Consider the following 26,790-nt stretch of genomic DNA (forward strand, 5'->3'; position numbering starts at 1 on the left):
TCACGTCTGTAGATCTTGGGCGAGACGATGTTAATTTCTAAGGGAGAGAAAGTCAAGTCCCTCCCCTTGTTGATCTGTTAAGTACAAGCCACCTTCTATGATCCATTGTTTTGCCCCTCAGGGGGCAAGACAAAACTTTCAATGTGCTCCTGGAACTTTGACAAATAGAAACAGCGGCTCTTTCTGACATACGACATTGGACTTTCACATGACGACTGCTGGTTTGTGAGTAAATCCTACATCCAGTGAACCCACAAGCTTCCGCCTTGTTAACAATCCGAGAGACAGGTGTCTGTCCCTCCCCCTCATGACTATTTGGATAATACGTGTGGCATTTCGGATTTGTGTTTAGAAAATACTGCGGCTCGATTTAAAAATATTCTAAACGGTAGCTGTACAGTTTATTGTTTTTAAATCTGGAGAATTGGCGATCCTCTCAGCCAGAGTACACCCAGTGCCTTATTCAGTCGCTCCACTTTTGGAATGGTCTCTCTCATCTTATGGAGCCGCTCCTCTTGTGTGTGGGTAGCTGAGTGAGTGGGTGGGGGAAATAAAGAGCTTGAAGGCAAGAGGAGGGGAGGAAGGAGGGTAACAAACAACAAAAAAAAGCCACCCCGGATGTTTCTACCTTGTCAGTTAAAATTTCAGGAGTAAACTTTTTTTGTGACGTGTGATGATCGCTGTACAGTACGTAAAGTCTCCCATCTTCATCAACACGTGACACAGGGAGAGCCGGAGACAGAGAGGGGGAAGCAGACAGAAAGCAGAGAGAGAGCAGGACGCCAGCACACTCTGTCATACCTTCAGGTAGGCACTCTTCAACCAGACTCAATAATTAGATCAATATATTTTACATGAACACCTTAGTTATGAGCGAGGAGATGGTAGTGTACTAATATATTTCGCATGAGTCTAACTCTTAAATAAAAAAAACTCTTCCAACAACACTCTGTTTGTTTAATTCTCTATGGGGGGCAGGGGGAGGTATCTGTAATAGTTAAATTGCAACAAAATATTCGGGGAGGGGCTTTCAATTGGGTTGACTTGTTATTTATAAAGATTGACGGGGATTTAAATGTTTGCAAACTTTTTAAGATAAGTGGCCCCCGAGGAGATGAGTGTAAGGCAGCGGCGTTTCACACTGACAATCAGCATTGGGAGCCTTAAGTGATGAACTTGCCCCATCTGGGCGACTTGGCCGCTCTTTAATGCCAGGTTTAATGGGAATGAGTTTACAAGGGTGACAGAGGGAGCTGGAAGTTTGGTGTTAAGATCTGTCTCTCTTTGCCAGGGGAGGTGACCAGCTCGTTGGGATGGAGTTGATGCGGGAGCAGAGTTGCAGAGTGGCGGTTGACGGAGTTGAAACTTGAGTGCAGGGGCCAGACAGCGAGAAAGCAGTATCCATCCCGCTGGCTATACTCTCCAGCCACAGAGATGGAGCAAAGCATGGAGGAGAAGGAAAGGACGGACAGGGTTCTCCCCTATCCTCCTGAAACTGCTTCCAGAGATGGGTGCAGCACAGACCTGCTGAAAGCCGTCTCCGACTCAATGGGGCTTTACATGGACGACTTGCTCCCCCAGACTGAGCTGGCGGCAGCTTTGGATAGGAAAGTTGAGAATGACTCTGAGAAAGGCAAACACCTGGATAGCATGGGCTTATCTGCTGTGTCCAATCTGAGTGACGCGGCTGAGCCTTCCACCTGGGCAACTTGTGGTCTGAGTTTAACTGACAGCAGCTCGGATGGGATTGGAGCGGCCAAACAGCCCTTGGCCACAGTCCCTGTCACCTCCTGGTCCCTCATGCACACCGATAGGAATCTCCCCAGTGAGGTCAAGCTGCGGAAAGTGTGTGCCAGGGAAAGTCTCAGCCCAGTGGAGGCGGCTGGATCTGCTGCCCTCCTCCAGCCCCTCAAATCGGAAAGCTGCCAGGACAGGGAGGAGGCCTGCAACCCAGCCCCCCGAGGCCAAGTCTCACCCCTCAATATCTTCCGTTTCCCCTTCCTGCCTCTCAACCCCATCTATCTGGCTGCTCGCACTCACCAGCTCCTGACCGCGGACGACTGCGACCACGCTCCATACATCCCGGACATTTCCAGCTCCTATGGTTTCTCTGAGTCCGCAGGCTCCCCCACTCCCAAAGCTGAACGGAACATCCAAGCCGAGTCGCACCAGGCAATGAACATGAACCAGGAAGCCAGCAACACCTTCGGCTACATGCCCAGCGGCTACTCCCCCTATTCAGACTATTCCGTCCCCACCCAGCAGCAGAGACCCCCCATGAGAGGAGAGCCACTGGAAGACGCTGTCATATTTAAGACCGAACCTTTAGATTCCTATGGCCTCTCGCACCATGAATCAGGACTCAACTGCAACTTCTTAGTTCAAGATGATACCATGCCGTCTACTTCAGCAGCCCCTGTGACCTGGTACCAACCCATTACATATCTGGGCTATCAAGGTGCAACTAAAGTAATGTCAGATACTTATTCGCAAGGTTACTCCCAGTACAGTGGTTTGATAAGGTAAGAAGTCCAGTATTATTTATATACCGCTTTCACATACTCGTTATTTTGATAACAACCCTTAGTTTATTTGTTTGGCTGGTGCTATTTTTTTCCACTTTTCTAAATCAAACCCCAAAGCGGCTCTGTTAAACTTTGGGTGAGCCCTATGTTTGGAAGCATCGAGACAGAATTCACCTCAAATTTCCAATGGCTACATTCAAAAGCTGAGATAATTGGCCACACTTTTCTAAGTGCCGTCAAAAGAGTTTGCACAGCTGAGTTTAGAATTATTCTTAAAATTAAAAACTTTTGCAGCCGACCTTCCAACGTTTTGCCCGTGTTTTCTGTTACTGGTAACTAGTTTACATTCCACTGGTTACTGATTTTAACTAAATATTGCTGTCCATTTGTAGGTGGCGGAGATTGCAGCTTTTTCCAAATAATATTGTCGAACGAATCACTTGTAGCGCTTTGATCTCAGCGCAGCTTTTTCAGAAGTTATATTGTCCCCTGGTTCCTCAGATTTCCTTAGCTCTCGTTCTCATAATTCTGCTTCCATCCACACCAAATATCCTTTTAAAAAAGACATAGGCAATTGTAATTTAGTGAGTAAAATTCTCTCCGTCTTGTACTTTGAGCCATTGTTAGTTCTACAGCAATGGTTGATGCAACTTAAAATAGTAAATGTTTCCACCTCTCTTCTGTATTGCATTCGGGTAAGATAGACAAAAGGGTTTTGCAAATGGGTTATGTTTGATTAGTTAAATCAGGCATTGAGAGTGGTAAGTAAGGACAACAATTGTTGACACTGACCAGCAACATAATTAGGATAAATACCGGTTACTTCATAGGAAATGAAAAAGGATGTGTAAATTCATTCTGATCAGACTGTTATTAATTTGACATCTTGGAAAATAAATATTTCCATTAAAAAACAAGTCACTTTAGAATGGTGTTACATCTGTATGACAACTGAAGCTGCTGTTTGCAAAGATTTAGAACAATTTAAGTGAAGACTGATTTGAGAAGGCATAAGTTTAATTATCCTTGTTTTGAACACTCCTTACCCTCGTAAATATGTTATTGTAAAAATAAAAATCAAGTGAACTTGTTAAATAAGACTCTGTTAAAGGTTAGGAATGAGTAACCAGTATAAAATTCATAATCATGGATACAGATTGAGAGCGGAGTTCAACATTGACAAAAATGAGGATGATAAATTTGAAGAATTATGAGTATTGCGACAATGATTAGTGCTGCTGCATTTTGAGTACAAGCATGGGTGCTGCAGCCCGTCAAGCATTTTATAATGGATAAAGTAGAGAGAGAAACAAAGTTGAGAACACACAGGTCATCAGGGGTCCCTAAGTCACAGTGAGTACTACATCACGCAACAAATCTACCACAACAGAACCAATTAAACTGGAATATAATGGAGAAACACTGCTTGAGGATGCGTGTGACTGAGACATTTACCTGATAGATGTAAACCTGAGGGCTAGTTGACCACCAGTAATGTGTGGTCGGTGGCAGCAAGGAGTGTTGCTACTCTTCACTTTGATGCCACAGACATCATATTGTTCCCTTGGCTCCTCAGATTTCTTTAGCTCTCCCCGTTCTCATAATTCTGTTTCTATTCACACCAAATATCATTTTAAACAAGACATAGGCAATTGTACTTTAGTGAGTAAAAGTCAGGAACTTTACCCCATTAAGGACGGAACTGAAGGCCAGTTTTGCCTCACATGCACCCTAAATATACCAACTACAGCTAGACCAAGTAACTGAACTGCCAGAGTAGGCAGCAGGAAGAGTACAATAAGGTCTTATTCCTCCATTCTTCCAGAGAGTTCTGCAATTTGGTGCTAATATTTTCTGTTGGATAGATTGACAGTCACCACGGTCATTCATCATCCCCATTTTTCTTTGCCAACACATGGGTCTTGTTTGTGTTTTATGATATTTTATTTTCTGCACGATGAAAGAATAGCAAATTACAACATAGAATCGGGGTGAATTAAGTTAAATTTTGCATTGCTTATGGCATATGTGTTTAATATGTTTTAAAGTGCTACTGCACTTATTCTTTGTGTTGTGAACTTCTCCGTGCTGGTTGTAGATGTGCCTTATTATTAAATGCTAGGTTAAAACAGTAACATTAGTGGCAGGACATAACTATTACTGAAGGGTCAACTTTAATATTGGCAACTTCAGATACCATCGGCACAGCTTTCAGATATGCTACATGGTGAAAGGCACCTTGTCCTGAGGTTGACCTGTTTGAGCGCAGAATTGTAAACATTTATGAGATTTTGGAGTTTCAACCCAAAAGTGTCCATGGCAGTAGCAAGAAGACTCCTATTATACCTGTGGCTTGAGTAACGACTGTCTCCACTGCATGTTTCCATATGTGGCAGTCTGTGCTACAAACAGTTGTTGTTATATGCCATTACACTAGTGTGACAATGTATAGCTGGAAGTTGGACTCCTCTAGACTGCATACCGTCGTGTCATGTTTAAGGAAGCAAATAGCTTCTCAGTCTGGGCATGCTGATCTAACAATAAGGTATGAAAGCAGGGACAGTAAAGTTTGAACCACCATATAAGTCCATTGTGGATTTTTTTCCTGTGCTATCTGGCTTCTTCTCCCAGTAAACATCAAGGCTGCTAAACCTTTCCTCAGTAAGAAGTTTAACAACACCAGGTTAAAGTCCAACAGGTTTATTTGGTAGCAAAAGCCACACCTAAACCTGTTGGACTTTAACCTGGTGTTGTTAAACTTCTTACTGTGTTTACCCCAGTCCAACGCCGGCATCTCCACATCAAACCTTTCCTCACCAGAGCTCAGTGCTTCACCAGAACCCAGTCCCTTACCCTGTGCTGCATTTTATTCTTTTACTTTTTAAAAATGTATTTATTAGTCACAAGTAAGGCTCACATTAATGCTGCAATGAAGTTACTGTGAAAATCGCTGAGTCGCCACACTCCGGCGCCTGTTTGGGTCAATGCACCTGACCAGCATGTCTTTCAGACTATGGGAGGAAACCGGAGCACCCGGAGGAAACCCACGCAGACACGGGGAGAACATGCAGACTCCACACAGACAGTGAACCAAGCCAGGAATCGAACCCGGGTCCCTGACGCTGTGAGGCAGCAGTGCTAACCACCGTGCTACCGTTAATCACCATCAACCTCTTCCGTAATGTGTTTACCTCTGATGCAGCCAGATTCGATTGGAGTTGTGACAATAGCTGACAAGGTCTGCTGCTCCTTAGATGTGGCTGTGCCTGACTGGGTTCTCTTTGATTTATGCAGACAACCGATAGTATATTAACAGTAGATGAAAATACTTATCCAATTTCTTATTAACTTTGCTCTTCTGAAATTAATAGTTGAGGCTTATTGGCATCGGCTGCATATCTTTTGCCCTTGTACATAACTAATAGCTGTGAATGCATTCATGAAGCACGCCACACAAGCCTTAGAATGGCTGATTAATTTAATTGATTAATTTGTCACAAATTCCTTGTGATATTCCAATTTCCACAGCCTCAATTCATTTCAAACTCTTAGCTAAACAAATTCATTTATTCCTCGTCCATTGTAGGTGTCCACCATTTGTTATATATTGTGAGAGTTTTGGCTTTAAACATTGGAGTTGTGAGTTTGGAGTCATAGTGATTTGCCCATTGAAAATTATTTTACACCTTGAATTTTTCCCGATGTGTAGGTAGGTTTTCTGTCCTGATTTACAGTGATATTCATCTTCCACTGTTGCACTTTTTTTGATTCTACTTTTGGCTCTCCTGCAAGTTCTTTTAAAGTGGAGAGAGAGACCACAGAGATGTTCAGTAAAAGTAATAAGAAAATCAGATGCAGGAGATGAGGTGGTGTCATCAGTTTAGCGCGTTGCCTTTTCACTTGGGGCCAGCATTCGAATCCAATCTAGTCTAATGGGATTATAATATAGTCTGTCTCTCCTTTGCTTATGTGAAATAATAATGTGAAATAATAGATTGCAGTCACAATCGGGCTTCTAGTGGAATATTATAGCCTACAAAAGGTAAAACTAATGGTAGCGCTAAATTGACGATCTTACACATAGAGTCCATTAGAAGGGCTTGTGTGGGAAATTGAAATGTGACAGGGGTGGGTTGTGGGGGGGCACTATTCTGAAATTAAAGATTAGAGGGGGCGATTCTCCCAAAGAAATTCTAAGTGTCGATTTTGTGTAAAAGCAGAGTAAACCAGGTTGTTTTTTCTCAGTGGGATTTTCAAAATGAATCTCCCACTGCTGAGTGCCCTAGCATGATTCACTCCAGAAATCTGTGGGCAGGGCCTATTCCTGCAGGAGAGGCTGGGAGGATAGCACGGAGCGGGCCACTGTAAGCCATCTGTCAGTGCCAAGATTGGCGCATGCGCAGTGACTCCTGTCTCCCAGCCTCCCAATTTACTGGCCAGCTCGAGCATGCCCATGCCAACCTTGACCCCCACACCCCCCCCACCCTCAGCCCACCTTGATATCCCCCCCAACAGACCCGACCTCCTGATCCCTCCTCCCGAGCAACCCCGACACCCCCAGCAGGCTGACCATACCCCACCCCGATGGCCAGTCTCAATCGCTGGCCCCCTTCCTCTGTTGCTCAACGTAAATACAGACTGGCAGCAGGACCCCCACCCCCACCAATTACCCTCAGGGGACCCCACCCCAGTAGGCCCCACTTCCTTGGCACTGCCCGATGCCCAATGGTTAGTGCCAAGATGCCCCCTACAGGAGAGGCTAACGGGCCCGGAGACCTTAGTCTCAGGATCGCTAATTGTACTTAAAATATATTTAAATTTGACTTTGCATAATTTACACCGGAAATTGGTGTGGTGCTGACAGCGCCGGAACTTCAGCTGCCAGAGACGCGGCGTGGCGCCCAGCAGGGAGCCCGTGAAACGGCCTCCGCTAGAATCTCCCAGCCCGCTGTGCTACAAAAACAGCGCAGTGGGATGAGAGAATCGCGCCCTATATTGATATGCCCGGTCAGAGGGATGTTTCTGCTGAACCCTTCAAGTCAGAAACAAGATGTTCTCAAGGCGTCACTCCCTGTTGATGTCATAAACTTCAACAAACTCATCAAATCACTAAAACTTCCACTAACTCAAACAGAACCAGTAGAAATTAACCTATTGGGGATGGTAGCTGAAGTGACAGTTTCACTGCCTGGACCAATTTGAAGTAGTCTTGTTGTACTTGTTGGAGCATGTATTCTGGTTTATGGTGGTCTGCTATATCCTCCACAGTCTGACTATCATAGGATATAGTCTATGCCACCAAGGATGGCATGATCAACTCATGAGGAGAAGAAACAGGAATACAAGCAGGAGGAGGAGGAGGAGGAAGTAAGGAGAGAGCCAGTATGTCTTTGTTCTGTGTCTGCTGTCTGTAATCATCTCATTTGAATACATTTCCCATGGACACAACCTCAAATCCCCTATTGCACAGCAATCCCATACCTTATCATCCCAGCATCCATGCCCATGAAGCTTGAAATAAAAACCACCAGAAAACAACTTTATTCACCAAAATATCCAATATTCTCCACACAAGTCAGCCAGTAACACGTATGAATCTCCTTAGTTTCTGTCATGCAGGTGCCTTTGTTGGCTTTGAACTCCTACACAATGCTATCCCTTGTGAACATAAGAACATAAGAAATAGGAGCAGGAGTAGGCCATCTAGCCCCTCGAGCCTGCCCCGCCATTCAATAAGATCATGGCTGATCTGATAGTGGTTTAGTTCCACTTACCCGCCCGCTCCCCATAACCCTTAATTCCCTTATTGATCAGAAATCTATCGACCTGTGATTTAAACATATTTAACGAGGAAGCCTCCACTGCTTCAATGGGCAGCGAATTCCAGAGATTCACTACCCTCTGAGAGAAGAAGTTCCTCCTCAACTCTGTTCTAAACTGACTCCCCCTTATTTTGAGGCTGTGTCCTCTAGTTCTTGTTTCCTTTCTAAGTGGAAAGATTCTCTCTGCCTCTACCCTGTCGAGCCCCTTCATTATCCTATATGTCTCTATAAGATCTCCCCTCAGCCTTCTAAACTCCAACGACTACAGGCCCAATCTACTCAATCTCTCCTCATAAGCTAACCCCCTCATCTCCGGTATCAACCTGGTGAACCTTCTCTGTACTCCCTCCAAGGCCAATACATCCTTCCGCAAATAAGGGGACCAAAATTGCACACAGTACTCTAGTTGCAGCCTCACCAGTACCTTGTACAATTGCAGCAAGACCTCCCTGCTTTTATACTCCATCCCCTTCGTGATAAAGGCCAACATTCCATTTGCCTTCTTGATCACCTGCTGCACCTGCAAACTGAGTTTTTGCGATTCATGCACAAGGACCCCCAGGTCCCTCTGCACAGTAGCATGTTGTAATTTTTCACCATTTAAATAATCGTCCATTTTACTATTATTCCTTCCAAAGTGGATAACCTCACACTTGTCAACGTTATACTCCATCTGCCAGATCCTCGCCCACTCACTTAGCCTATCCAAATCTCTCTGCAGACTTTCCACATCCTCCACGCAATTCACTTTCCCACTCATCTTTGTGTCATCCGCAAACTTTGTTACCCTACACTCGGTCCCCTCCTCTAGATCGTCTATGTATATGGTGAACAGTTGAGGCCCCAGCACCGATCCCTGCGGCACGCCACTAGTCACCAACTGCCAACCAGAAAAGCACCCATGTATTCCAACTCTCTGCTTCCTGTCAGATAGCCAATCCTCAATCCACGCTAACACTTTACCCCCAACTCCGTGTACCTTAATCTTCTGCAGCAACCTTTTGTGAGGCATCTTATCGAATGCCTTCTGGAAATCCAAAAACACCACATCCACCGGTTCCCCTCTGTCAACTGCACTCACTACATCTTCATAAAAATCCAGTAAATTCATCAAACACGACTTTCCCTTCATGAATCCATGCTGCGTCTGCTTGATCGAACCATTTTTTTCCAGGTGTCCTGCAATTTCTTCTTTAATGATGGATTCCAGCAATTTCCCAACTACGGACATTAAGCTAACCGGCCTGTAGTTACCCACCTTTTGTCTACCTCCTTTTTTAAACAGTGGCGTCACATTAGCTGCTTTCCAATCAGCCGGCACTTCTCCAGAGTCCAGCGAATTTTGATAAATTACAACCAACTAAGCTATTACTTCTGCCATTTCTTTCAGTACCCTGGGATGCATTCCATCCGTGCCCAGGGACTTGTCTACCTTTAGTCCCATTAGTCTACCAAGCACTACCTCTTTAGTAATAGTAATTGTTTTAAGGACTTCACCCCCTACAGTCCCACGACCGTCAATTTTCAGTAAGCTATTTGTGTCCTCTACTGTGAAGACCGACACAAAAAACTTGTTTAAGGCCTCGGCCATTTCCTCGTTTCCCATTATTAAATCCCCCTTCTCGTCTTCTAAGGGTCCAACATTTACTTTAGCTACTCTTTTCCTTTTTATATATTTGTAAAAACTTTTACTATCAGTTTTTATATTTTGTGCTAGTTTAGTTTCATAATCTATCTTTCCTTTCTTTATTGCTTTCTTAGTAGTTCTTTGTTGTTTTTTAAAGCTTTCCCAATCTTCTAATTCCCCACTAGTTTTGGCATCGGTTTTTAATTTAATGCTCTCCTTTATTTCCTTAGTTATCCACGGCTGGTTATCCCTTTTCTTACATTCCTTCTTTATCACAGGAATATATTTTTACTGAGTACTGAGAAAAATCTCCTTAAAAATCCACCACTGTTGCTCAGCTGTCCTACCAGCTAGTCTGCGCTCCCAGTCTACATTAGCCAATTCTGCCCTCATCCTATTGTACTCCCCTCTGTTCAAGCAGAGGACACTGGTTTGGGACCCTACTTTCTCACCCTCCATTTGTATTAGAAATTCAACCATATTGTGATCATTCATTCCAAGAGGATCCCTCACAAGAAGATCATTAATTTTACCTGTCTCATTACACAGGACCAGATCCAAGATAACTCGTTCCCTCGTAGGATCTGTAACATACTGTTTGAGGAAACTATCCCGACAGCATTCTAAGAACTCTTCCTCAAGTCCACCGCGTCCGACTTGAGTCAACCAATCAATATGCAGGTTAAAATCCCCCATGATTATTGCTGTTCTGTTATTGCACGCATCCATTATTTGCTTGTTTATAGCCCGACCCACCTCAAAGTTATTATTTGGGGGCCTATAGACCACGCCCACCAGTGACTTTCTCCCCTTACTATTCCTTATCTCCACCCACAACGATTCCACATCCTGCTCCTTAGAGCCTATATCGTCTCTCACTACTGCCCTGATATCTTTAATTAACAGAGCTACCCCACCTCCTTTTCCTTCCTGTCTATCCTTCCGAAATGTCTGATACCCCTGGATATTCAGTTCCCAGTCCTAGCCACCCTGCAACCACGTTTCTGTAATGGCCACTAGATCATACCCATTTGTACTGATTTGTGCCATCAACTCATTCACTTTGTTTCGAATGCTACGTGCATTCAGGTAAAGTGTCTTTATGCTAGCCTTTATATGGACCCGATTTGTTAGTGCATTCTTTTGATTGCACGCTCTGTCCCTACCTGTCGCAAACTGGTTATCCTTCCCCAGACCATCTCCTTGCACTGCGTTAACCACCTCCCTTTTTTGTTTGTCACCTTTTTTACTCTGCCTGAGCCCTTGACTCCTTTAACTAGATGAATGTCCTCATCATTAACCTGCACTCGTACTCTCTCCTTTACCTTTGGTTTTGTAATTCCCCATACCCCTGAACCCTCCCCCCCACTATTTAGTTCAAAGCCCTATTTACAGCTCTGGTTATATGATTCGCCAGGACTCTGGTCCCAACACGATTCAGACAAAGACCATCCCATCTGAACAGGTCCCATCTTCCCTAATACTGGTGCCAATGTCCCATGAATTCAAACCCATTCCTCCCACACCAATCTTTGAGCCACGCATTTACCTCCTTAATCTTATTGACCCTGCGCCAATTCGCTTGTGGCTCAGGTAGTAATCCAGAGATTACCACCTTGTTGGTTCTGCTTTTTAATTTGGCTCCTAGCTTTTCATACTCCCTCTGCAGAACCTTTGTTCCTGTTCTGCCTATGCCATTGGCACCTACGTGGACTACTACAACTGGATTCTTATCCTCCCACTCCAAGTTCCTCTGCAGCCCAGATGAGATATCCTGGACCCGAGCACCAGGCAGGCAACACAACCTTCGGGATTCTCGATCCTGGTCACAAAGCGCAGTGACAATGCCCCTAACTACACTATCCCCAATTACCACTACATTTCTTTTTTCTTCCTCCTGTGGCTGCAGCACAGCTAATGAAACTCATTAAGTCACCAGAGAGAGGCGAGACGAATTGGAAATTGAGATCTCCTTGGCAAGATTCTCATTTTCCAAGTCTCACGAGGTTTTGCACCCACATTGCTGTTTGTGCTGGCATATTTGAAAAGAAGGGATGCTTTGCTGGGGTCGATTAAAAAATACATCAAGTCAACGGTCTCCAGGGTAGAAAGGGGAGTACTGGGAAGACGGTAAAACAATGTACTGACAGTCTCAAGTTGCTAGTGCCTGAAAGAGAAATGGCAGGTCAGTTAGGATCCATGGATCTTTTCAATGAAGATAATAAATCATGGAGTTCCTATGCCAAGCATTGTACAAGCAAATAAAATTGCAAAATGCGTTGCTCGTCCCAGCTTTTCTCAGTACAGTAGGAAGTAAAACTCTCAATTTGCTCCAGTGCTTAGTTCAATCTGCAAAGCTAGGAACCAAACTAACGATGAGTTGACAAAGATCCTTGAAGATCATTACTCTCAAGTGACTGATCATCATGGAACGGTTCAGGTTCCACAGAAGGAATCAAGTGGAAGGCTCAATCTGCGGCAACTTTAAAAAGGCTGGTACAACATTGTGAGTTTGGCAAGTCATTAGAAGATACTCTTCGAGATCATCTAGTTTGTGGTCTCCAAAATGAGGCTATCTAAAGCAGATTGTTTACTGAACATGATTTTCCTTTAGCGGTGAAAGTAGAAATCACAGTGTCGATGGAGCTGGCTGCTAAAGAGGCTTCATAATTTGGCGCGGGAATGAAGATCCACGGATTGGGGACTGCCCATAACAAGTCAAAATAGCAACAAGCATTTCACAGATGCACCAAAATGGCTCATTCTGCGAGTGAATGCAGGATTAAGAATAGTCAGTGCCGGAATTGTGGCAAAATGGGTCACATTGCAAAAGCTTGTTGGGATATACCAGCTTCCCCTGAGAAGAATATTCAGAAGATGAATCTGGGTGCCTGCAAGAAAAATAACAAGTTGCATTCTACAAAAAGAATTTACAACGTGGAAGAAAAGAATTATGACTGTGAAGAAGAGAATGTCCAGAAATATGATGAAGAGCTCCAACTGAATGTCTTACCTATAAAGGGTGAATTCACATAGATTCTGGGTGATTCCGAAGTTAAGTAGACAAACTATTAGGATGGAGATTGAAAATGGTGCTGCTGTAACTTTAATTCCTAAGACTATATACCAATGAAAGTTGAAGCGTCTTTCTTTAAAACCAGCTGATGTGATTTTAAGGACATACATGGAAGAGATCATACCATTAAAAGATTACATCACCGTCAACATAGAGTTAAGTGGACAAACAGCAGAGTTGCCTCTCCATGTGATCCATTGTATTTTTCAGCTCCATTTGGTTGGAGAAGATAAAGCTTAACTGGAGTGCTGTCAACCGATTGGTCGATGCCAAAACAGACCATACTTCTGGATAAGTACAAGAGTGTATTCGAAGAGACATTTGGCTCAACAAGGGAGGTCAAATGGAAGGCACGATTAGGCATAATAGTCAACCAAAAAATCTCGAAGCAAGACCGGTGCTGTATGCAATTCATCCCAAGGTAAAAGAAGAATTCGTACAACTTGCTAACACTGGTGTGTTGGAATGGGTTACAATGGGTGACTAGGCTATCCCCACTATACTTGTCATGAAACCAGATGGTTCAGTTTATATTTGTGGTGATTTTAAAACAACCATAAATCCAGTGTTGTGTGCTGATTAATATCCGCCTCCTTTAATTGAAGATTTGTTTGCTGGATTATCAGCTGGGCAGAAATTCAGCAATATTGATCTTTCTCAAGAATATTTATAGATAAATGTAGCCACTGAATCTCAACGATTGTTTACCATTGTTACTCATAGAGGTCTTTTTCATTTAAAAAGATTGCCTTTTGGAATAAAATGTGACCAGCACTATTCCAAAGATCGATTGATCAGATTTTAAGTGGTCTCTCTGGTGTACAATGTTACCTGGATGATATTCTAATTACAGTGAACAGGAGCACTTGAATAATTTAGAAGCAACAGTGGGATGTCTTCAAGCACATGGTCTACAAATCAAGAAAGAAAAATGTGACTTTTACAGACATCAGTCCAGTGTTTGAGTCACGTTATTGATGGCAAAGGCCTAAACAAAGCACCGAAAAAGATGGACATTATTTTAGAAGTACCATGTCTGATGAATGTGACAGCTTCTCAAGCTCAGAGACATACCAGAAATTATCCCGTGATGGGGAAGGTGATGAATATCATATTGAAAGGAATGATAGCTGGAATGCATCTTACACATTCTGATTTGAAACCAGATGTGTCAAGAAAACCTGAGTTGACCATCCAAGGTCTATTTTGGTGAATCCAAGTGATCATTCCTCCAAGTCCGCACGGAAGAGTTCTTGAACAAGTACATGAAGGGCATCTTGGTATAGTCTGAATGAAGGAATTAGCATTTAGTTATGTTTGATGACCGGGTCTGGATACTCAGATTGATAAAAAAGTGGGACAGTGGCAATCCTGTGCACGAATACGAAATACACGACCATTGTCCCCTTTTCACACTTGGGGGTGGCCTAAAATACCATGGCAATGATTGTGTGTAGATTTTGGTCGTCCTTTTAAGGGTTACATGTTCTTAGTCATAAATGACGCACACTCTAAGTGGCCAGAAGTTGTTATTATGAGATCTGCTACAACTGAGCAAACCACTGAAAAGCTTGATGGAACCTTTGCAGGATTTGGTAAACTGCAACAAATTGTTAGTGATAATGGTTCACAGTTTACTTCACAAGAGTTTGAGGATTATCTCAAAGTAAATGGTACTCAGCTTATAAAATCCGCATCTTATCGTCCATCAACCAATGGATTAGCTAAAAGGATTATACAATCCTGGAAACATTCCTTAAAAGCTTCAAGAGAGCAAGGTTCATTATCACATTGTGTGAATAGCTTTTTTGACACCTTATAGAAACACTACTTGTGTGATGACCCAAAGTTCACCTGATACTCTCACAGAGAAATTTAAGAACTACATTTGATTTGTTATTACCTCCAGAAACTTCCAAGATAGTAGAGCCTCAACAACAATCTCAGGTTGCTAGACAAGAAATGAGGGCAAAACAATGCTAATTCCCACAAGGAGATCAAGTGTTAGTGTGCAATTACGCCACGAGTGAGAAATAGCTATCAGCCATAATTTTAGCAAAAACAGGTCCAATTTCCGACATGGTTCAAACTAAAGATTAACTAGTTTGGCGATGCCATGCTGACCGATTGTCATCTCAAATTGATTTCTTTGAATCATCTCCAGCGGTACCACTTCTTTAGTTCCTAGTGTTGTGAATACTAGTTGAAGCTGAGTTGCCTGATGATTGTATCTTACCTGCTACACTATGTGAGAATGATGCAGAATTGGTTCCAAGTGAAGAAATGTATACTGAAGATACAAATCATACTTCTAGGGTCAAAGACAGCCAAATTCCAGAAAACTTGTTTACAGCCAAAGACATCCTCCTAATCAACTTTCATATTGACCATGTATAATGATTGATGATGCATTGTACTGTGTCTAGAGTATTATTGATCCTATGTATAATATCGTAACAGTTTTTGTCATAACCACAGAAATAAAAGGGGAATCATGTTACGTATTTAAATGGTTGTATGATTGCTTTAAGAGCTACTCACATGATTTGATTGTGATGTCATTAGCGTGTTGCACAGGTTGCTGTTTAATTTCAGTTTCTGTTATGTGCAGACAACATCTTTTTCAATAAACCCATTGTGTGTTACTTTGACTCTACGTGTGTAAACCACATATTTTCTTTTTTGTTTAAAACCCACAATCCCTAACTTAGTTAGGACACTACAATAACAATGGGTAGAATTTTTTCCATTCTGGGAGTAAGTCCCATGGTGGAGCAGGAACCTGGAGCGTTTCCCATTGTGGAGGCCGGTGGGAAAACACACCAAATCCTCCAGCCCCAAACTCATTAGCTATGCAAACATGTGTTTTGTGCCTGTAGCAGGGCAGACCTGACTGACTGTCCCTAATCAGTCCTTGTCTCTCTAAATGCCTGTAGATCCTGTCTCTCAGAATACCTTCCAACAGCTTACCCACTACAGACATTAGGCTCACTGGCCTGTAGTTCCCAGGCTTTTCCCTGCAGCCTTTCTCAAACAAAGGCGCAACATTTGCTGCCCTCCAATCTTCAGGCACCTCACCTGTGGCTGTCGATGATTCAAATATCTGTTAGGAGATCTGCAATTTCCTTCCTAGCCTCCAACAATGTCTTGGCACACAGGGTTTTATCTACCTAGATGCTCTGTAAGACTTCCAGCACCTCTTTCTCTGTAATATGTACACTCCTCAAGACATCACTATTCATTTCCCCAAGTTCCCTAACATTCATGCCTTTCTCCACAGTAAATACTGATGAGAAATATTCATTTAGGATCTCACTCATCTCTTGTGGATCCACACATAGATGACCTTGTTAATCCTTAAGAAGCCCCACTCTCTCCCTAGTTACTCTTTTGCCCTTAATGTATTTGTAGAAGCTTTTTGGATTCTCCTTTGCCTTATCTGCCAAAGCAACCTTTTTTGCCCTCCTGATTTCTCTCTTTACTCCGACACCCTCTATACTCTTCAAGGGATTCACTTGATCCCAGCTGCCTATGCATGTCATATGCCTCCTTCTTCTTCTTGACCAGGGCCTCAATATCCCACGTCATCCAGGGTTCCCTACTTCTACCACCCTTGCCCTTCACTCTAAAAGGATTGTGCTTACCTTGAACCATGGTTAACACACTTTTGAAAGCCTCCCACTTACCAGACATCCCTTTTCCTGCCAACAGATTCCCCCAGTCAACTTTTGAAAGTTCCTGTCTAATACCATCAAAAATGGCCTTGCCCCAATTTAGAATTTTAACTTTTGAGCCATAGCTATCTTTAAACTAATGGAATTATGGTCACTGGTCCCAAAGTGATCCCTCACCAACACTTCTGTCACCTGTCCTTCCTTATCTCCTAAGAGGAGGTCAAGTTTTGCCCCCTCTCTAGTCAGGCCATACACATACTGAATGAAAAATTCCTCCTGAATACACTCAACAAATTTATCTCCATCCAAGCCCCTAATGCTATGACTACCCCAGTCAATATTGGGGAAGTTAATGCCCCCTACTATTACCTCCCTATTTTTCTTGGAGCTATCTGTAATCCCCTCACATATTTGCTTCTCAATTTCCTGCCAGCTATTTGGGGCTCTACAGTACAATCCTATCAAAGTGATCTCCCGCTTCTTATTTCTCAGTCCGACCCATGTAGACTCAGTGGCCGAACCCTCAGAAATATCCCCTCTCAGTGCTGTCGTGATGATTTCCCTAATCAAAAATGCAACTCCCCATCCTCTCTTATCTCCTGTTCTATCTTTCCTACAGCATCTGTACTCTGGAACATTGAGCTGCAAGTCCTGTCCCTCCCTTAGGACATGTTTCACTAATAGCTATAATATCCCAGTCCCATGTACCCATCCATGCCCTGAGTTCATCTGCCTTGCCCGTCAGGCCTCTTGCATTGAAATAAATGTAGTTTCATCTAGACTTCCCTTGCTCTCTGCCCTGCTCTTGCCTGACCTGTCTAGCACTAGGATTACTGACACTTCCTTTACTATTTGATGTGCTCTCTCTAACTTCCGTGCTGTCTTCAACCTACTCTTCTGTCTTCCTACTGCTTTTGGCTCCACCACCTTGCCTAACTATTTTAAACCCTTCTTAATGGCTCTAGCAAATCTCCCCGCCAGGATATTAGTCCCCCTCCAATTCAGGTGTAACTCTTGAACAGGTCACCCCTGTCCTAGAAGAGATCTCAATGGTCCACAAAGCTAAATCCCTGCCCAGTGCTGCATCAGTGAACCTTGGGGTTGCTCCATGGACTGTTACATTATTTATGCTTTGCTTTCTGCTCAGAAATTCTTGCACAATGACTTCCAGGAGTCAAAGCGCCCTTTGTCTTTAATAGGTGCAAGCTGACATTAAGTAGTTCAGGCAAGTTGAAAGTATCGGGTGCTATAGCTTCATATTAACTTGGGCCTCCTGCTGTGGTGAGCAGCCTCTCAGCAGCATGCTTAGCCCTCAGTTGCAAGCCATGTTATTTGAATTAGCAGATATCACAGACTTTGCCTGCTGCTTGTGTTGCTATGAACGAGTGCAGTTAATGGTACATCACAATACCTGTGCCCAATTCCTAGCCTAATGCAATTCTCCCCTGACAGTGTGTGACATTTGAGTGAACAAGATTGACCAAAATCCTTGAGGAATGCTTTGTCATTTCCGCTACTATTTCAAATCCTTCCATCTTTTCACATCTTAAAGAAAGTGAACACAATCTGGTTCATGGATATTTAGGCCTTGCTGAAGACCAGCAAGTTGAAAGAAACTAATGGAGAATGTACAGGATCCGAGGCTTCTTGACTCCAACATGACATGGACAGGATTTTACGACTTGCAACAATAAAATCCCACCTGAGATCAACAGATCTTCCCGTTATCCGCCCCTCACCCGCTTCAAATCCCATGGCAGGCAGGGTGGTAAAATTTTGGCAATGGGGTTCAGTGGGACAGGGTGTCGGGGGCAGGGGAGGGGGGACACAAGATTTCAGGATATAGTCGCAGGCTTTACTTCATGCTTAAGAAACATCTGCCCAGTGAAAGAGTCATAAAAACTAAAGATAAAGTGAATGTGTTTTGGCAAAATTGTAACTATATAATAAAGATAATCTCATGCAAGGCTTTATTGAAGATGATATGAGCATTTTATGAGGTCAATACATAATTAAAACTTAATTATAGTTTGTTTGATAGAAATGTATAAATTAATAAATTACCCCAAAATGACAGATGGCACAGTGGTTAGCACTGCTGCCTCACGGTGCCAGGGACCCGGGTTGGATTCGGCCTTGGGTCACTGTCTGTGTGGAGTTTGCATGTTCTCCCCGTGTCTGTGTGGAATTCCTCCGGGTGCTCCAGTTTCCTCCCACATGTAGCTTAGGTGGATTAGCCATGGTGAATGCACAAGGTTTCAAGGATAGGATGGAGGGGAGGACCTGGGTGGGATGCTCTTTTAGAGAGTCGGTGCAGACTCGATGGGCCGAATAGTTTCCTTCTGCACTGTAGGGATTCTATGACACATTAATGATGTAATATAATTTAACAAAGGATTGTATGTCCCAAAATTTGAAATTATTTTGCAATATTTCAAATCTTTTTATACAATCTGTCGAAAGTAATAGTAAATAAAATCAGAGACTTTTTTATTGCAAATTCAAACTACTGATTAAACAATTATGAAAAAATATATCTGGGCTGAAATTTTCCAGCCGTTCCCGCTGGTGGGATCTTCCAGTCCCGCCCACGGCAATCCCCCACCATGGGTCCCCGGCAGAGGAGGGTGTGAACAATGGGAAAATCCATTGGCAGTGGTAGGACCGGTAAATCCTGCTGCCAGCCACTGACGGGCTACATTCACCACTGTAAAACACATGGTGGAGTGGGTGGAAGTTCCACCTCTGGACTTCTGTCAGGTTCATTGTGTTACAAATAACAAACCTTGCACCCAGAATAGAAGAGTGACTATAGTATGAGTGTTATTATGCAAACTGATCTTAACTCTCACTACAGCATTAAAGAGATTAATCTTTCCTGTTCATGCCAATAATTCATGATTACCCTTGGCATTATTTCAAATATATTTCAAGTTCCTTTGTTCCTAAGATAGTTTGAGGTTTGCTTTGAAGATACGTGTAAGATTGGGAATGTTAGATTTTTAAAAACTCTCTAGATATAAAATCCTTCAAGTAAAAGTGCATCCATTAGAAATTAAAGTTTATATCATGTTTTCCTCAATGTGACTTAATATTGCATTCTTAAAAAAGAAACAAACTACAACGAAGCAGATAATGAATCTGCCCGTGGAGAAATAGCACCTTAAGAACATGATGAGAAATAATTAGTGACAAATTGACTTCACGATGTATCTAGCAGTATATCACATCTAACTGATCATAGAATGTATCTATTCAAAGCAATTAGACTTTGTGGCCTTAAAACCACAGGTCCATTCAACACAAGGGCACCTGAGCATTATAATAATAGCTTGTGTTACATAGAAAATAGGAGCAGGAGGAGGAGGAGGCTAGCCAGTCCTTCAAGCCTGCTCCGCCATTCATTATGATCATGGCTGATCATCCAACTCAATAGCCTGATCCAACAAAGAACAAAGAACAAAGAACAATACAGCACAGGAACAGGCCCTTCGGCCCTCCAAGCCCGCGCCGCTCCCTGGTCCAAACTCGACCATTCTTTTGTATCCCTCCATTCCCACTCCGTTCATGTGGCTATCTAGATAAGTCTTAAACGTTCCCAGTGTGTCCGCCTCCACCACCTTGCCTGGCAGCGCATTCCAGGCCCCCACCACCCTCTGTGTAAAATACGTCCTTCTGATATCCGTGTTAAACCTCCCCCCCCTCACCTTGAACCTATGACCCCTCGTGAACGTCACCACCGACCTGGGAAAAAGCTTCCCACCGTTCACCCTATCTATGCCTTTCATAATTTTATACACCTCTATTAGGTCACCCCTTATCCTCCGTCTTTCCAGTGAGAACAACCCCAGTTTACCCAATCTCTCCTCATAACTAAGCCCTTCCATACCAGGCAACATCCTGGTAAACCTCCTCTGCATTCTCTCTAAAGCCTCCATGGCCTTCTGGTAGTGTGGTGACCAGAACTGGGCGCAGTATTCCAAATGCGGCCGAACCAACGTTCTATACAACTGCAACATCAGACCCCAACTTTTGTACTCTATGCCCCGTCCTATAAAGGCAAGCATGCCATATGACTTCTTCACTACCTTCTCCACCTGTGACGTCACCTTCAAGGATCTGTGGACTTGCACACCCAGGTCCCTCTGCGTATCTACACCCTTTATGGTTCTGCCATTTATCGTATAGCTCCCCCCTACGTTAGTTCTTCCAAAATGCATCACTTCGCATTCATCTGGATTGAACACCATCTGCCATTTCTTTGCCCAAATTTCCAGCCTATCGATATCCTTCTGTAGCCTCTGACAATGTTCCTCACTATCTGCAAGTCCAGCCATTTGCGTGTCGTCCGCAAACTTACTGATCACCCCAGTTACACCTTCTTCCAGATCGTTTATATAAATCACAACCTTCCCCCATATCATTTGATCCTCTTCGGCTCAAGTGCTACATCCAACTGCTTCTTGAAAACATTCAGGGGGTGATCTTACTGCCTCGTCCCGCTGGTCAATCGGCATAACGAGACGGCAAGATCGCACGAGAGGCGAAAAACCGCGTTCTTGCCCGGTTTCTCATCTCTCGCGATAGTACCAGCCCCAATCTGCCGGTCGCGAGGCTGATTTAAAAATTCAGTTGGCTAATTAAATATTATTAGGGAGTCGGGGATGTAATCGTCTGGGCACACTTGCCTTAATAGCCTCGCCGTTGGAAGTCCTCACCGGTGAGGATCATGTATGGTTTCCACCAACTGGGACCAGATGTGATGGTCTCGCTGTGGAACTGGAAGCCATTGAAGCCCCTTAGATGGTCAGCGATGGGGGGGCAGTGCCTCTTGGGTAGTGCCAGCCTGGCACCCTGGATTGCGACTCAATGTTTTGGCCTCAACTACTTTCTGTAGTAGCAAATTCCATAGACTGACCATTCTCTGGGTGAAGAAGTTTCTTCTCATCTCTGTCCTAAACCGTCTACCCTGTTTCATCAGACTGTGAACCCTTGTTCTAGACACCCCGCCATTGGGAACATCCTTCTTGCATCTGTCCTGTCTAGTTCTGTTAGAATTTTATAGGTTTCTATGAGATCTCCCCACCTCATTCTTCTGAACTCCAGTGAATACAATCCTAACTGACTCAATCTCTCCTCATATGTCAGTCCCACCATCCCAGGAATCAGTCTGGTTATAACTGCCCTGTCTTTTCAAAGCAGCAGGCCTGATTTTGCCCATACCTGTCAAACAGCAAATGGTTAAGATTGGAAAACTGATTTACTGCCCCATTCCTGCCAGAAAACAGCCAATCATCATTTGAACTTCAGAATTCTGTTTAGCTTTGGATTGAAAAGTCACCAGTTCGAATCAGTGAGTGCCTCATAAATAAATTCAAGTAAGGTTCCAATAATGCATTATGCAATTTTAACTGGGCAGATGGAAGTGTATGGTACAGGGGCAAACCTGCTAAATAAGAGCCAGCAGGATTGGCTTCACAAAGCTTTTCCGAGACAGCGGGAAGTATAGATAGAGTCAATGGATGGGAGGCTGGTTTGAGTGATGGACTGGGCTTCGTTCACGACTCTTTGTAGTTTCTTGCATCTTGGACAGAGCAGGAACCACACAAAGCTGTGATACAACCAGAAAGAATGCTTTCTATGGTGCATCTGTAAAAACTGGTGAGAGTCGTAATGGACATGCCAAATTTCATTCGCCTTCTGTGAAAGTAAAAGCGTTAGCATCAGTGTGAAGAGAGCAGGACAGAGTGTTGGTGATTTGAACATCTAGAAACTTGAAGCTCTCGACCATTTCTACTTCATCCCTATTGATGTAGACAGGGGCATGTCCTCCACTACACTTCCTGAAGTCGGTGACGATCTCCTTCGTTTTGTTGACATTGAGGGAGAGATTATTGTTGCCACACCAGTTCACCAGATTCTCTATCTCATTCCTGTACTCTGTCTCGTCATTGTTTGAGATCCGACCCACTACGGTGGTGTCGTCAGCAAACTTGAAAATCGAGTTGGAGGGGAATTTGGCCACGTAGTCATAGGTATATAAGGAGTATAGTAAGGGGCTGAGGACACAGCCTTGTGGGGCACCAGTGTTAAGGATGATCATGGAGGAGGTGTTGTTGCCTATCCTTACTGATTGTGGTCTGTGGGTTAGGAAGTTCAGGATCCAGATGCAGAGGGAGGTGCCAAGCCCCAGGCCACGAAATTTGGAGATGAGTTTTGTAGGAATAATGGTGTTGAAGGCTGAGCTGTAATCGATAAGTAGGAGTCTAAGATAGGTGTCTTTGTTATCTAGGTGTTCCAGGGTTGAGTCTAGGGCTAGGGAGATGGTGTCTGATGTGGACCTGTTGCGGCGGTAGGTGAACTGTAGTAGATCCAGGCAGTCTGGGAGGCCGAAATTGATTCGTGCCATGACTAGCCTCTCGAAGCACTTCGTAATGATAGATGTCAGAGCCTTAAGGCATGCTGCTTGGCTTTTCTTTGGTACCGGGATGATGGTCATCTTCTTGAAGCAGATAGGGATCTCAGATTGTTGTAAAGAGAGGTTGATGATGTCTGTGAATACCTACACCAGATAATCCACACAGGATCCGAGTGCACGTCTGGGTACCCCATCCGGCCAGTTGCTTTCCATGGGTTGACCTTCGAGAAGGCTACTCTGACATCTGCAATGATGACCTCGGATACAGGTTCATTCGGGACTTTCAGGGTGGAGGGCATGCTCTCGCTGACCTCTTACCCAAAACAGGTATAGAATACATTGAGCTCATCAGGGATGGGTGTGTTGGAGTCGGCGATTGTACATGCCTTCATCTTGTAGCCTGTTATGTCTTGCAGACCTTGCCACAGTTGGCGGGGGTCGGTGTGGCTAGCTTGGGACTCTAGCTTTGGCCGGTATTGTCTTTTGGCATCTCTGATGGATCTCCTTAGATCGTATCTGGCTTTCTTGTATAGGTCAGTGTCGCCTGACTTGAACTCCTCAGACTCAGCAAGCAGTGGATATCCCTGTTCATCCATGGTTTCCGGTTGGGGAACACACGGATTTGCTTCTTTGGCATCACAGTCTCCTACACACTTACTAATGAAGTCAGTTACTGTAGTGGCGTAGTCGTTCAGGGCTGGTTGCAGAGTTTTTAAATACTGACCAGTCCACTGACACCAAGCAGCCCCGTAGGAGATAATCGGATTCCTCAGACCAACATTGCGTGATTTTCTTTGACGGATTCTTCCGTTTCCCTTTTTGTTTGTAAGCAGGAGCACAGCTTGTGGTCCGATTTCCCAAAGTGTGGGTGGGCGACAGAGCAATAGGCATGTTTGATATTTGTGTCGCAATGGTCAAGGATGTTTGGGCCTCTGGTTGTACAGAAAACATGTTGGTGGTATCATGGTAGGACGCTCTTGAACTTGGCCCGATTGAGGTCCCCATCACAATGAACAAGGCCTCAGGATATTTTGTCTCGAGACTATTTGACGTGGTGTATATTTCATCTAGCGCGGACTTCACATCTGTGTGGGTGGGATGATAACTGCTGTCAGGATAGCAGAGGTGAACTCCCGCAGAAGGTAGTAGAGGTGGCATTTTAGCGTCTGGTATTCCAGGTCCGGAGTGCAGAAACCCACCAGTGTTGTTACGTCTGGGCACCATGAGGTATTGGTTAGGAAGCAAACCCCACCTCCCCTAGCCTTGCCTGAGGCCACTGTATGGTCCATTCAGTGGATTGAGAAGCCCTCTGGCTGTAGCGCACAGGCTGGTGAAGCAGGAATGAGCCGTGTCTCCGTAAAACAGTACACAGCAGTCCCTCAGGCCTCTTTGAAAAGTGAGTCCTTGGTTATCCCTGGCAGCTGTCCCTGCTGCTTTTCCCTTGTCTGGGTATTCCACAACGTGCAGATTCCTTTGATATTTCACAGTATTTGAGTAAGTCATTTAGTTGAAATATCTGTTGTATTCTAACAGCTCTTGAGGGGTTTCCACTGCTTGCTGCTCCAGCCCCAATAGTACCGTAAGTTAGCTGGCCCCTCCGCCTGCTCATTCTTCTTCTCCTCATTTTGTGTCTGTTCCTTTGCTTAGTCCTGCAATGAGACATGATGGAAAAATTCTAGATCACAACTGAGGCTACCTCTAACTTGTCCATTTGTGGTTTTAACCGATGTGGGATGAGAGGCCATTTGTCAACCTGCTACTTGGTAAAAGCAGAAAATGCTGTAAGTATGAGCAGGTCTGGCAAAATCTGAGCAGAGAAAAAGGTATTTAAAGTTTCGGGTTTGTGCCCTTTCATCGGAGATTAATAGAAAATGGGTTGGTCATTTTAACATTCCAGTGAGGCTGTGTGCGTTTTTAACAGTCATTCTATTTTTGACCACAGGCAGCTGAGTTTCCTAGGCCCCAGGAAACTCAGCAGTTTAAAGAGATAAGAAGGGCTGAATTCATAAGGTAAGTACTTTTAAAGCACTGCTTGTGGGACACACGATGTCAGAATTTTCAACAAACTACCCGATAAAATCCTTCTCGTAATCTGTCTGCGTCTCCAAACCACCACTGGACCTCCCGATTTCCATCGGAGACCCCCAGACCACCATTGGAACCTTCCCCTCAATTGGGATCCTTGAACCCTCCATGATTGGAACATTCCATGGTTTGAACCAGCCACCACAATCTGGAGCCCTCATCCCAATAACCCCTTTCACTCCCCAAACACAGCCACTTGCTGAGGTAGACTTTCAACCTGTGAAGGAGGCTACGCATCTGAAAGGCCTCCAGCTTGGTGGGTGGGACCCCCTCCAAAGAAATTGAGGGGACTGGGTGGGCCGCAGGACCTCTTCTGCGCTGTATGATTCTATGATTCTATGAAACAGCCCTGCAATTAAATTCTGCAGGACGCTCCAAAAGCTAATTCTTCCAATCTTCACGATCTCAGAGCAGCCATCACTGCTCGACACCATCCCTACTTATTGCCAGCTTATACTGGGGCACATTCAGAGGAGCATGGAAAGCTCCCACAGAGTTGCATGTTCTATCATTCGAATAAGTTAAGACCGAAGTAATTCTGACTTCAGCACAGCATTCTGGACTTTACCAACCAGAGCACGATTTTTCCCAGTTGCTCAAGGCTCACCAAGGCAGGAACACAACGGTGACTGATAGCTCTGTGACCTGACAGGTTGGGAAGCCGTTAAAGAGTGGAATTGCATCGCTGCTTCCCTGACTCAACAAAAGGCGTTTTGCTCACGGGACTTGTTGTAAGAATGTGCTTTCACTAATTTACAGGCGATTTCCAGCTTTTTGGATGTTATTTCATCAATCTTGAACTTCAGTACCTTGATCTGCACGTCCCTGCTTTCAGCATTCACAGCAGCACTGCCCCCAACAGGGGGTATGCAGGCAGAGGATAAACTTTCCCGCTCGACAGGCGAATGGTACCTAAGGTGGCTGAAGCTTTCACGGCAGGTCATCGCTGACATCTGTAGCCTCCTGAGACAAGAGTGGGACAAAATTATCAGTCACTTAGATAAATGTGGATAATTAAGAAAAGCCAGGGTGGACGTGTTCAAGATAATTTGTGTTTAACCAACCTGTTTGAGTTATTTGATGAGGTAACAGAGATGGTTGAAGCAATTGACATGGTGTACATGGACTTCAAAAGGCATTTGAAAAAAATGCCACACAATATGGTTGCCAGCAAAGATGAAACCTGTGGAATACAAAGGTCAGTGGCAGCATAGATACGAAGTTGGCTCCATGACAGGAAACAGTAATGGTGAAAGGTTGATTTTCTTGGACTGGGGGAAGGTATAACATGGTTATACGCCCCAAAGGGTTGTTGTTTTTCTTGATTTATCATTATAGACCTGGACTGGGTGTACAGGACAACATTTTAAAATTTGCAGATGACATAAAATTTGGAATTATTGTGAACTCCATGGAGGATAACGATAAACCTCAAGAGATCGTAGTCAGGTTGGTTGAACTGGTGAATACACATAGCAGGTTAAACTTAACACAGAGAAGTGTGAAGTGGTACATTTTGGAGGAAGAATGAGGAGAGTCATGTAACACATAAAATAAAAAGTA

The 26,790-nt window shown here is 44.0% G+C and overlaps 1 protein-coding gene across 3 annotated transcripts in view; it reads left to right on the plus strand.

Annotated features, from left to right (window-relative positions):
• Nucleotides 1-670: 670 nt before the first annotated feature.
• LOC144499613 (progesterone receptor-like) overlaps nt 671-26,790 on the plus strand; it is a 314,135-nt gene continuing 288,015 nt past the window's right edge. The window contains exons 1-2 of one of the 3 annotated variants that reach the window (XM_078221770.1): nt 671-807; nt 1,292-2,522. In XM_078221770.1, the coding sequence (XP_078077896.1) occupies nt 1,435-2,522 (1,088 nt within the window). In that variant the 5' untranslated portion in view covers nt 671-807; nt 1,292-1,434. Of the gene's footprint in view, nt 808-1,102; nt 2,523-26,790 lie in introns of those variants that run through there. The other 2 variants (XM_078221768.1, XM_078221769.1) reach the window with 2 other exon arrangements.

Source organism: Mustelus asterias, chromosome 10, assembly GCF_964213995.1.
Source record: "Mustelus asterias chromosome 10, sMusAst1.hap1.1, whole genome shotgun sequence".
NCBI lineage: Eukaryota > Metazoa > Chordata > Chondrichthyes > Carcharhiniformes > Triakidae > Mustelus > Mustelus asterias.